Source organism: Haliotis rufescens, unplaced genomic scaffold (genome assembly GCF_023055435.1).
Source record: "Haliotis rufescens isolate VD_foot unplaced genomic scaffold, xgHalRufe1.0.p SCAF_11, whole genome shotgun sequence".
NCBI classification, from domain to species: Eukaryota; Metazoa; Mollusca; class Gastropoda; order Lepetellida; family Haliotidae; genus Haliotis; species Haliotis rufescens.
In genome coordinates, this window is record NW_025963791.1 from 16,806,551 (window position 1) to 16,820,723 (window position 14,173).

The window sequence follows — 14,173 nt, forward strand, 5'->3', positions numbered from 1 at the left end:
ATCATTTATTGTATTTAATTACATTTGTTTCCCGTTTATGTGGAGACACATGTATGGTTTTATGTAATTCTGTATTTTGAAACAGACATAAAATTGGTATTCTTCTCCTTAACGTATACTGGACGCCATGGTCTAGGCACGCCTGCGTGGTCTAGTGGATAAAGCGTCTTCCAGGAATGTTGATGGTCGGTGGTTGGGTCCCCGGCTGCATCATACCAACAGACGTTAAAGATGGTACCACGCCGATACCCTCCCGCCCTCCGTCATTACGGGGATGAAACAGGGCTGATCGGCTTGGAGTCAGTATCATGACGTGCATGCACGTTATTACTATATAAGTGCAATAACCTTGAACGTGCCACTTCAGCTTAATTCATACGCTTCAGCTGTTTACAGCTTACAATCAACGAGAGTATATTAAACGATAGTAGTTACTGTGGTTTATTCAGGTTTGGCACTATACGTCTCCCGTGTCGGGGTTATTGCAAGGGCGGTGAGATGGTCCAGCAGTTAAATAGTTCGCCCGTCACTCCTGAAAACCCTGGTTCAATTTCCAATGTGGGTACATGTCTGGTGTCCCCCGCCGTAATATATAGAATGTCGCTAAAACATACTTACAACCATATTGACTCATTCACTATAACCTATGTCGTATATAACAATATCCTTGAAGATAATCACAACTCCGGATAAACAGAAGTCAAATAAGACGAATAATCGACTGTAACGGAGCATTTTGTACACTCCAAGTATTGCCCATGTAAAATCGTATATAACGAACTACTGTGCTATATCCGTTGTACTGGCTAAGATGACCATTGATTTTATGAGTGAGTATGGTTTTATGCAGCTTTTAGCATTATTACAGCAATATCACGGAGGGAAACACCAGAAATGGATTTCACACAATGTACCCATGTCGGGAATCGAACCCGGGTCTTCGCCGTGACGAGCGAACGCTTTAACCACTAGGCTACCCAACAGCCCCTGTTATGACGTACAAGTGGGTAGAAAATAATCGATCGTATATTTGCAGCCTGGAATCATAAAACCAAATATGTTTTCGTGGTTCAGAATGCCTGGATCCTGCAATAAGCTTCTACTAAACCGTCAGTCAATTATTTCTCCACATTGAATCAACTGGTATTCATTTAAAAATATCATTGACGATAACAAACTTATAGAAGATCAAATATTTCTGCCGCAGTGTAATGGAAACAGACACTCGAATAATTGATCCAAAATGATTGATGTCAAATCTTAATTGAGTAACAACAGTGTGCGCACTCAATATTACTTTACACTTCATATCGGAACCCTTTACCAACCAACCAGGTTATCTAACTTAACAACACTGTTGTTCACGCAATGTCATGAAACCGGTGTATAATGCAGTCGTAAAAATTGATCATCTTGCCAGCCCTCTTGTAATCCCCAGTGTTAAAAACGGAGCATGGAATTCTATTTTGTTACGCCATGTTGACGAGGCCTTAATCCTTTGAGGGTACTCTTCCGATAGGTAAATCCGATGTCTTCCGAGTGTGCTTGTGTGAGCTCTACTGGGTTCGGATAATGGTCGGCTTTGTGGTTGCCCGAGAACCAAGTCTCTCAAACTGTATTCCATTAGGTTAGGTCCAGATATAGGAGACGCCGTTATTGACTTATTATTGCCACCGTTCTGTGTCTCTATGCGTCAGGGAAGGGTTACCTGATTTATATAATCTCCAGTTCGTTACACCGGAAACTTCTTGTCACTTCGCTTGACGACTGAAGGTTCAATGGTTAACGTAAGAGCAATACCAGTCACGTTATTTTTATGGTCAACAGTCTCACAATAAATCAACGATTTGTTTCAAGCGAGTATTTAAGGACATGAGCTGATAATCATATATCATAAAAGCGTTCCATTCATAATAAGGTCCGTCAGTTAAAGATTTAAGGTTCGTTAGTTAAAGATTTTAGGTTCGTTTCGTTAGTTAAAGATTTAAGATCCGTTAGTTAAAGATTTAAGGTTCGTTAGTTAAAGATTTTAGGTTCGTTTCGTTAGTTAAAGATTTAAGGTCCGTTAGTTAAAGATTTTAGGACCGTTAGTTTAAGAGTTTCTTTCAAGAGTCATGGTTGTTCAAAGTTTCACGAATTAAAACTCTGAAGAGCAAATTAATTCAATGATAATACAAAAACACTTTGATCCTTAGTCACCAATGACTTTTAACTTCTGACTAACGACCTTTGATAAAAAATATTATACCAGATACGAAGCACGTTCTTTTCAAATACCCGAAACTGTCACTAACGAATATCTTCCTCAAAGGAATGAAAGAAGCATTCAGCTTAAAATCAGTTATCAGTTCATTTGATAATTTGTACCCATCCCAAAATATGCAAGATTTCATCTAATATTAAGTATGACATACTCTGCGGTATCTCAGAATATACAAAAATAAGAAATGAAAATTCATATTTGATTTTTCGCCTTTATCATGCCATCCGCTCAAAACTAAACAAAACGATTAAAGATCCAACACATTTCATATAGCCGCAACACGCCAATCAAAGTAATTCCTGAGGAAGAGAATTTATGGATGCCAACTTCTTTATTATGAGGAACACAACGTTTCGAAGTATATACTTATCAAGTGAATGCATGCTATGAAGCAAAGAACATATGTATGTACCTGTAAGAACGACAAAAGTAATAAGGTAACAAAAGTGGAAACTTAACAAGGGCAGCCAACAGTTCATGTACGTAGGAAATCAGCGATGGTGACATTGGCGATACCGTCCGTAACTGACGTTGTTGACAGCACTCTAGCATGGGTGGTTAACTCAAGTGACTTGACTGGCTCTCTCTCTGCGGGTGAGAAAATGCAGCTGTTTACACCGCGCCTTGTCTTATTGACCCTCACGTCCACAGGGAAATTGTAAACATATTCTTGTTTGAAAAAATATAAATCGATGTTTGTTTTGTTATAGGGAAGCTATTTCTATAGCGTATCTTGAAGGTCGATGCTGGTTTTATGTGTAAATCGATGTTAATTACAAATACATATTGGTAGAACTTATGTCTATATTTCAAGCCGTCACACATGACGATACAGACATACCAACATACACTTTTGAATACATTAATATTAGTGCTAGTAAATCTATATTAAAGTATGATTGACAGTGTCAAATAAACTGTGTGATACCTAACCATGCTACAAGATCAATGACAACCCGTAAACATCAAATTGAAGGTTCCATACATTGATATGAAATATTTGTCAGAATATTTTGGATTATGTGTAAACCGATAATACGCTTTTGAGGCTCCACGTTTCGGATATATACAAACAGGACAAATGATTTCATTTCTACAACATACAAAACACAACGAGAATAATGTTCGCAACACTCTGGCAACCTTCTAACAGGACAACCAACCTCCACTGACTGTAACATGTATCAGAACACTCAACCACCACTGACTGTAACATTTATGTCAGAACAAACAACCTCCACTGACTGTAACATTTATGTCAGAACAAACAACCTCCACTGACTGTAACATTTATGTCAGAACAAACAACCTCCACTGACTGTAACATTTATGTCAGAACAAACAACCTCCACTGACTGTAACATTTATGTCAGAACAAACAACCTCCACTGACTGTAACATGTATGTCAGAACAAACAACCTCCACTGACTGTAACATTTATGTCAGAACAAACAACCTCCACTCACTGTAACATATATATCGGGACAACCTACCTCCATGGACTGTAAAATATATCAGAACAACCAACCTCCACTGACTGTAGCATATATATCAGAACAACCAACCTCCACTGACTGTAGCATATATTAGGACAACCAACCTCCACTGACTGTAACATATATTAGGACAACCAACCTCCACTGACTGTAGCATATATATCAGAAAAACCAACCTCCACTGACTGTAACATATATCAGAACAACCAACCTCCACTGACTGTAACATATATCAGAACAACCAACCTCCACTGACTGTAACATATATTAGGACAACCAACCTCCACTGACTGTAGCATATATATCAGAAAAACCAACCTCCACTGACTGTAACATATATCAGAACAACCAACCTCCACTGACTGTAACATATTTCAGAACAAACAACCTCCACTGACTGTAACATTTATATCGGGACAACCCACCTCCATGGACTGTAAAATATATCAGAACAACCAACCTCCCTGACTGTAACATATATTAGGACAACCAACCTCCAGTGACTGTAGCATATATATCAGAAAAACCAACCTCCACTGACTGTAACATATATCAGAACAACCAACCTCCACTGACTATTGCAAATATTTGGTAAATAATTATTCTATGTACGGAGATATAGAAAATTGGTGTTATAAATTAATCTCCTTTTTGTCAATTAAATTAATTCAGGTTAATTAACCATAAACAAAAGTAATTATAGCTAAAAGGGTGTTTCTTAAAGAAACATTTACCTGAAGGCGATATAAGGGTAACGCTATTTTACAGGGCATTATCATTTGCAGAAGCCCAAGGTCTTCAATTAACTGCCCGACGAAAGAGGCCAGATGAAAAGACCGAGGGCTTCTGCAAATGATAATGCCCTGAAAAATAGCGTTACCGTTATTATTGCTAAAATGGATAGATTTTATTATCAAATAAAACAGATTCAATATCGGTTTTGAAACATATACTGCAATCAACACGAATGTCACTGACCAACTTTTACAAATATGGAAACGTCATAGAACAAACCAGATGACGTCACTATTGGATACGACGTGACCTAACAACGGGCGTGATAATGGCCCGTCGTCAAGCACTATGAGGGCATTATCAAATTAAAGAGGCCCACTCATTTTTGATAACATGCAGGCGGTTTAATGATAATTCTATCCATTTTAGCTATAATATTCTATAAAGATACGCTTTTAACATTCAGTTTATACCAAAGTCCTCGAAAAGACGAAGTGATGCTGATATATGCAGGCGTTGTCTGAGCCCCGGATTGACTTCGAGATGACCCAAGTCCTCGAGATAGAGGAAGTGATGCTAATATGCACATGCTTTAAATCCATATCAGAGTATATATTATGGATATATTTGGGTATCTACCTTCGCCTTTTCGAATTCATCTACCCTCAGATATACCTTGAATACATGTTCTAACTGAAAAAATAGAAAAGCAAACAACCCAAGATCCGAGTTGAAAAAGGCTGTAGTTAAGTCCTATGGTAAATATTTGCCTACCCGATAACTAGCTCTGTGTGGACAACCGTATGTTTATCGGGGGCCCTGACAAAGCAAACGACATGTCAAGATAAAAATCAGATGACTTCTACAAATACTCCAATCAAGTTGGCAAAACAGCTGACATGGGTTTAGGTGCGTGGACGGTATTATTGTTGTGGCTTGTCTGTATACTTTCTTTAGCCACCATCAAACATCGGTGTATACTTTCTTCAGCCACCATCAAACATGGGTGTATACTTTCTTAAGCCACCATAAAACATGGGTGTATACTTTCTTTAGCCACCATCAAACATCGGTGTATACTTTGTTTAGCCACCATCAAACAGCGGTGTATACTTTCTTAAGCCACCATAAAACATGGGTGTATACTTTCTTTAGCCACCAGCAAACATCGGTGTATACTTTCTTTAACCACCATCAAACATGGGTGTATACTTTCTTTAACCACCATCAAACATAGGTGTATACTTTCTTAAGCCACCATCAAACATGGGTGTATACTTTCTTTAGCCACCATCAAACATGGGTGTATACTTTCTTAAGCCACCATCAAACATCGGTGTATACTTTCTTTAGCCACCATCAAACATCGGTGTATACTTTCTTAAGCCACCATCAAACATGGGTGTATACTTTCTTTAGCCACCATCAAACATAGGTGTATACTTTCTTAAGCCACCATCAAACATGGGTGTATACTTTCTTTAACCACCATCAAACATGGGTGTACACTTTGTTAAGCCACCATAAAACATGGGTGTATACTTTCTTCAGCCATCATCAAACATCGGTGTATACTTTCTTTAGCCACCATCAAACATGGGTGTATACTTTCTTTAGCCACCATCAAACATCGGTGTATACTTTCTTTAACCACCATCAAACATGGGTGTATACTTTCTTCAGCCATCATCAAACATGGGTGTATACTTTCTTTAGCCACCATCAAACATGGGTGTATACTTTCTTTAGCCACCATCAAACATGGGTGTATACTTTCTTTAGCCACCATCAAACATCGGTGTATACTTTCTTCAGCCACCATCAAACACGGGTGTATACTTTCTTTAGCCACCATCAAACAGCGGTGTATACTTTCTTTAGCCACCATCAAACATAGGTGTATACGTCCTGTTGCCCGGGAGTTTATTTATTAGGATTGTTATGTCCCAACGGTGGAAGCTGACTCGTGTAGACGATCTCACTTGCATCATAAAGAAGTAACGAATTACAGCAAACATTAAACCTGTATACATGTGAACATGATTTGTCATGTTTAGTTTAAGTCTGTTTATCAGAGACGTAATGAATAAGCAACCATAATTAAAACAAAAACGATGCTAGTTTTGGTTTGAATAATATTAAGTAAAGAAATGAAGGTGTCTACTTTCTCCTTTCGACGAATTACTTACAATTTTAAAACTGATTGAAAAGATTATATTTATCAGTGAGCCGCTCTTGTGAATGAACCAATTTGTAAATAAAAGAGAGAAAGCCAATTCCATAACCATAGGACATCTGTGCTAAAAGCAGAATCCATAAGCAAATGTTAATGAATCACTTTCAAATAGTGATGATACCAGGTGTTCGCGATAATGTGAGCGAAGCATGGCAAAATAATTATTTGCATCCGACATCATTTTTGTCACTAATGCGTCAATATTGGAAATTCCCCCCACATATCAACCATTGAAACCTTTACTAAGCCCTTACCGAGGCCTCACACTATCTATGTCTTACCGACAAATACTCTTCATAGTCGGGACTTAGGTAACAACCATTTTAAAGTGATCCAACCTCATTCGTTCCTTGTTATTTTCTGGTTGTGATTGACATGAAAATGAGATAATTTTGTATGGTCTCCTTCCTTTGATATATTAATATAGGGTGTCAAGAAATAATTACCTTCCATATAATGAATACACACACGACACATATGCCCTGTATGTCTTCTATTGCTTAGATTGTCAACATACAGCCAAACGAAGCCTTTATTCACTTGTACCAGAATGATAGCCAATATCTAGTTATCTTAACACTATTGTACGCAGTTGACTTTGCAGTAGCATGTCCCCGTGCAATGCCTACTTAACCGAAAAAACATATCCGAAGCCCTTATTAGTTAGATGAAAGGGGAAATGACCAAATCAGTGTTATCAAGAGCGACAACATAATAAAACTTACAGACAGGAGATCTCAAGCCGATATTTATACACAAATATTGCTTAGCTGGTCAATGTGTCGGCAGATTTAGGAGATATGTATAGAGTATGAGCGTGTCAGACTGAAGAGCACGGAGTCGTTTGTAACTTGAATAGTGTTTGCGTGTGTTGATATTTTCAGTCAATAACTGGTCTGAGAAGTTTAGGTTAAAAATCATAAACCAGAATTGCCCTAAGATGGCAGTTGTATCGTTAAACAAACATGATAAAACTGTGTTACATTATTAGATATTATTTATTTTAAACAGATAGATATGTATGTGTATTACCTATTTATTGTTATGTATCAAATGACACTTTAACTCCGTTCATGGTAACACTATGGCATTCCACATCTCATCCACATGAGTTAAATTAACAACTGTCGTTTATCCGATAGGAGCAAGAAGACAACCCTGCCATATCCCAAACGTTAAATGTAGCGTGGAACGCGGGCATATCACAACCCGTCTCCACTTCGTGGGGGTCGCTGTGTTTCCAATGGTAGATCGTATTGCGTCTGTGTGTGTCAGTACAAACAGGAAAGTGATGATAGCTTTTAAAATAGGGATCAGTTAAGCCAATAATTTGGAATGTTGAACAAATTTCACAGAGTTATCAAATTAATTAAATCTGGCGGCTGCTTTATACTCCTTCACGTTGTTTAACGTGTTTACATTTAAATTACCTTTGTTTAGTCTGTGCTAGCTAGCACTCCAGTTATTTCATGCCTATTAACTCGTCAGAGTTTACTTTTCGATAACGAGGGCTGATAAGAAAGACGTATAACAACCACACACAATTTAAAAGGTACCGAACTAACCATATCCCAGAAAGTTTAACAAGGATTCTATTTAGTAAACTACGGTTATAACGAACACGCTTATAACGAACTGACGGATATAACGAACTTACTTTTGGGGTCCCGACTATTTGCTTTAGTTATGCTGTATATATGCTTATAACGAACTACGGTTATAACGAACTAAAATAAGTAGTCCCTTTGAGTTCGTTATAACCGTAATTTACTGTATTAATAAATAATTCACAACGATAAAATTATTAAATAGTCAAACAGTTAGAATGCCATTCAAACAGTTAAATAATTATTGCGGACATAAAAATCCTGAGTGTCCAACAAATCTTAGATGAATGGATGGATGTCACTTAGAGCGAATTGTCACAAGTGTGGGTAGGTGAGGGAGGGAGTGTTTCTATAAACTGCAGTCAGTTACATTATCGGCGAGTTAAACCATTAAACCATGACCATACAGATCAGTAGGCCACGATCCATGCAAACGGAGTCGGGTGGCACACAAGCAGCCAGGTCCATCATCGTGACAACTCAATCCCCATTCTAGTCGGCTGAGGGTGTACCGGCAAATGAATATACATATGTGCAATTATAAACTGTCGTACAATGACATGTATGTATGAATATTATGAACATAACCATCCACCCATGAAGATCCGGATTAGAATAGGTCTTCAGCAATCCATGTTTGTCGTAAAAGGCGGCTATGCTTGTCGTAAGAGGCCTCTAACGGGATCGGGTGGTCAGGCTCGCTGACTTGGTTGATGCATGTCATCGTATCCCAATTGCATAGATCGATATTCATCATATCAATCACTGGACTATATTGTTTAGACTCGATTATTTACCGACCGCCGTCATATAGCTGGAACGTAGCTGAGTGCGGCGTTAAACAACAAACAAACAAACAAACATAACCATCACATTTCGGCCTTTGTGCAGCTGTAAGCTTCTTCTTCTTCTACAGGTGGCATACATAATCTACGTCCCTGAGCTTTCATGTTGTTCCTCAGATATGTCTTGATTATTGCTCAAGCCGGCGTTAAAGCCGACACTTGCGTTCAGTGTTCAGGGAAATCAAGGTTCCATGTATATTGGGCCACCATATGGGGGAAGGTTATTGCACTCTCCTCTGGTTCCTAACAGTCACTGTCGCTGAACGCTCTGCGAGCACCCACCTGTCACTTGGTTTTCGATTACCCGGCAATATGTGATCAGTTCTAGGCTATATTCACAGGGGTCGATATCGATCTGGACAATCTATCATGATTTATACAGTGTACTTCGTCTGGAGCTCAGCGAGTCGTATTGTTTTAAGTAAAGTGATTTGTTAATGTCAAGGGATAAGGTATGTAGGGCAGGCTGTGCAGCTGCATAATCAACCACGATCTTGACGCAACGACGAATAGTGCCACTGGAGCGTGAGACACCGAGGCCAAAAAACGTTAATCAAATGATATATTTCCTCGACAGAACATTTTTAAACAAATTGTAATTGATAATGTATTGTTTGAAAAAAAGAAATTCTCCTGGATGTAAACTGCATACATAGCCAGGGATATTAATGAAGTATCCTTCTCGTTCATGAATACTGCTGCATGTCTATAAAAGTAACCAGTCTTATAATATTAAGTATTGGCCATGAATACCTTGTCAACTAATACTAATAATATCCATGAATGAATACTAATCGTGTCAATGAACACTAATCTTCCCTTCTTGCTCTGCAGAGGCCATTGTACGATTCCAACTGTATCATAAGCATGTGTATATTTAATAGTGATGATATCAGGTGTGAGCGTATCCTGCCCCACCGATGACATCCGTCCTAAACACATGCAAAGGGAAGTCAATTGTTTACCTGGAAAAAAACACGGGACTTTATGGCACAGGGAATTGCGTCGGACATCATTGCACTTGTCACTGATGCGTCAAACTTGGAAATTACCTCCACATCTACCATAAAACCTCCCGAAATCTTTTCCATTAAAGGCCTTGAACGCTGTAACCCTGATCAAACAACATTTAAGCAAGAGTTGTATGGCGCTCTTTGAAATCTTCGTAGAACGAAACCAGCTGTTGTTCAAAACTATATTCAAAAGAGATCCAAGATAAACACCAGGAAGATTTAAAACATGATGTATTCGTTGTTTATTGTCTATACAGTGGCCCGTGTGCGAGAGTGAACACAACACTCCTAAAAACAAACATGACACATCAATACGGGGATATTTTCTATAGCCGCCATGTGGTAACATATAACTGTAAACCCATTTTCTCTTATCTACAGAATAAAACTGTGTTCACTGAAGAGTCTCATAACATCTAGATATTGTCTGGGTCAACCTCAATGAAATCTGACCCGTGAAGATCCGGGGAAGAATAGGTCTTCAGCAACCCATGCATGCCGTAAAAGGCGACTATGCTTCTCGTAAAAGGCGACTAACGGGATCGGGTGGTCAGGCTCGCTGACTTGGTTGATGCATGTCATCGGTCCCAAATGCGTGGACCGATGCTCATGATATTAATCACTGGATTGTCTGGTCCAGACTCGATTATTTACAGACCGCCGTCAGTTAGCTGGAATATTGCTGAGTGCGGTGTTAAACAACAAACCAACCAACCAACCAACTCAATGAAATCTCGTTGAACTCTTGCAATAAGATTCTATTGTGTAGCATGTTTTATGGTTATGTGAGATTAACTTTATTTACCGTGACTACCAAATGTACAATGACTTGTATCAAAGATGCATATTTTATTTGTAATTTAACGAAACACATTCCATTCAATCCATTTCCATACGGAGGATACACTCCACTAACCTCATTAAATGCATGATATAACATCCAAGGGGGTCTAGTATTGCTAAAAGCATAACATATAACGATATATGAACCATCGTCAACTGAAATGTGTGTATCCTTATTCAGTTATTAAACGAACTATAGCATCCTTGCCTTTCAAACACTCACGAATATACATTGTCCATGGCCTTTTAACACCACGGAATACTGTACTAGTAATTTGATGCAAATGGAAATCGGCTTGATCCGACACGCACGTTACCTATACCTTTAAAGGAAGGCATAAATGTTGACAGCCAACATGACTCTCACTAATTTGTGAGATTCTTAAAACAAAATTAAACACTGTAGACATCACACTCACCAAAGACAGGCATCCTCGGCTTGTCGGGATTCCCGTAGGTCACCTCTACACCTTCTGGAATTGTGTCAATGGCGTCTTGAGGTGCCATGGCTTCCTTTCTGAAACTTAGACGACTTTCTCTTCGTTCTCCAGTACTCATAGCACTCGTACTTTTCTTCAAACGGTAGACATTTTCACTCGCTAAAGGCCTACCGAGGCCTGGGTTCGAACCTGGCCTGTCTCCCGCTCTTGAAACTCCTCTTACATCCATATTCCCCGGGTTGCTCATTCGGGAAAGAGGGTGCTGGATTTCTGGCAGACTTACCCCAACCCCTACACCAACTCTCCCACTGAGCTGGGTGGCAGGGCGAGAAAATCCTACCTGTGACATTTCGACCACTTCAAGCACACTCAGTCAAGTTTTTCAATATAAATGTTCACTTGTAGAAATCCCTCTATTTTTCTTGTCCGCGATAGGAATGCTGTAGTGCTCGGTCTATCGAGGAGGAGTGGCGATACCATCGGGCTCGCTCTAACAACGGGTAGCCATTGGCAACGACTCCTGGGTTACCCGCTACTTGTGATTAATTCGCTAATGTATCGACGTAGAAGCCCGTATTTCCTCCCCCCTAGGGTTTACAGAAATCCCGCTACGCTAAAGCGATCACCCATTTAGAGGATTTGGCCCCTGTGTAATCCACACGTCTTGTTTTGTTTAAGTCTTGGCCTCTACCTACCGTGCAGCTAGCCGGCATGCGATAGCTATACCTATCACACAAGATTTTATGTGGTTTGAGGACAGACTGACATTACTGTGCAGTATTTAACGCGCTTAGAATTAGTTGTGAAGTGGTGTTTGACTATGATGCTTCAGCACGTGTCGGAAATAGGTTATGATTTATAAATATTGAAAGCGTTTGAATTGGAAAAGTGGTTGTTTATGACTTTTTGTGATGTTTAAACATTTAACAAATCCACTGTTATAATTAAGGATTTTTGGTCTGTGGCTGCGATACTTCATTCACATGGTAAATGCAGCGGAACTTTCTGATGAGCGGGTCCGATGACTGCGTTCAATCAGTGCTGGGTACCGGGCGTCTCGACTCAATGAATGTAAGGTCAAGGGATGCCTTGTCTGGTTATCTCCATACCTTATTACCATTGCCATGGAGGTTCTACAAAAACTAACGCGCCACTATGTGGTCAACTAAATACACACATATGGAACCTTGGACAGGGACGACCACAACATATTGATCATTTTCCCTTCGGAATATCATCTTTCTTTTCAAAATAAGAAGCGACTAAATGGATCGGGTGGTCAGGCTCGGGGTCTTGGTTGATGGCGTGTCAACGTATCCTGGCGTGGATCGTTGCTCATAATATCAATCACTGGATCGTATGGTGCAAACTCAACCACAGACACAGAGGCACAGAAATATCCGGAATTCGTGTCTATATTAGCATGAGGCATTTTAACATTTTGGCGATACAATGTATTCTAAATGTGGCTATTCAGCTTAAAATATTACTTGTCACTCAACATTGTTTACCGTCAGAACACAAAGCGTACATAAATGCGTCCAAACGTTTTTAACCATGCAGTTGGTTTATTTGTTTGTTAGTTGAACGCCGCACTCAGCAATATTAAGCTATATGACGACGGCTCGTAAATAATCGAATCTGGACCAGACAATCCAGTGATTGCCATCATGAGCATCGATCCACGCAATTGGGATACGATGACATGCATCAACCAAGTCAGCAAGCCTGACCACCCGATCCCGTTAGTCGCCTTTTACGGCAAGCATGGGTTGCCGAAGACCTATTCTACCCTGGATCTTCACGGGTTTTTAACCATGCAGTACGCATCCCTCAACACACACATTGCTATGTATACCTTAACAAATGAGAGCGATACACTCCCAGTCTATCGCTGAAGTCACACCGTGTTACCTAGTCTATACATGCATGTAATAACTCAATCATATACAGGGTCGCACCACCGCGGTACATCCGTCAGACCATGTCGAACAACTACCAATAGCTGCCATTATAGGAGGACATAATCAGAGGTCTATAATATACACCAGGGTCTCGGTATGAACTACCAGAATGTACGACTATCTACGGCAGTTAACGGGACCGCCATTCCGACAGCCAGGCAATAGGTATGTGAGCGGATTATGTAGTGATTAGGTTACCTGATACCAACGTCAAGCCTACTGGTGAGCACTGGCTAGGTTGCTAGACATTATATTATCTATATTGTAACGGCTGACACTTGAAACGCAATTGACACTGGCATTGTGTGGAGCTGTGTTCTAGTTGGCAGGTGCAGGATTGTATTCATAGCAGACCAGTTCATGGAGGAAATGTACAAGGTGTTGATATTACTTTTATTACTGTAGTTTTGTCCACATGGTGCGGATTAATAATAATACTAATACTACTACTAATAATAATGATAACGAACTTGCATAGCACCAGCTTCATACAACTGTTCATTTGCACTTACAGACATATGGGTGAGGGAGTAAATATAAACTCACTGCCAAAAGAAACGCGAACCATAGAAACATATAGAGAGGTATGTACCAATTAATGACAAAACAATCAGTCATGTCTTACCACAGTGTCCTCATTCCTATCAAGTAGCTGCATGAGATTTCCAAACTTTACAGGCTAATCCTGCATGAGACAAATGGTGCATCTCTAGTCATGGATCTATGACAT

The 14,173-nt window shown here is 39.5% G+C and overlaps 1 protein-coding gene across 2 annotated transcripts in view; it reads right to left on the reverse strand.

The window, feature by feature from the left end:
• Positions 1-12,197, reverse strand: part of LOC124152043 (EF-hand calcium-binding domain-containing protein 6-like) — a 39,101-nt gene extending 26,904 nt beyond the window's left edge. Inside the window, exon 1 of one of the 2 annotated variants that reach the window (XM_048392327.1) lies at positions 11,459-12,197. In XM_048392327.1, the coding sequence (XP_048248284.1) occupies positions 11,459-11,828 (370 nt within the window). In that variant the 5' untranslated portion in view covers positions 11,829-12,197. The remainder of the gene's footprint in view (positions 1-11,458) is intronic. The other variant, XM_048392328.1, reaches the window with a different exon arrangement.
• Positions 12,198-14,173: the final 1,976 nt, after the last annotated feature.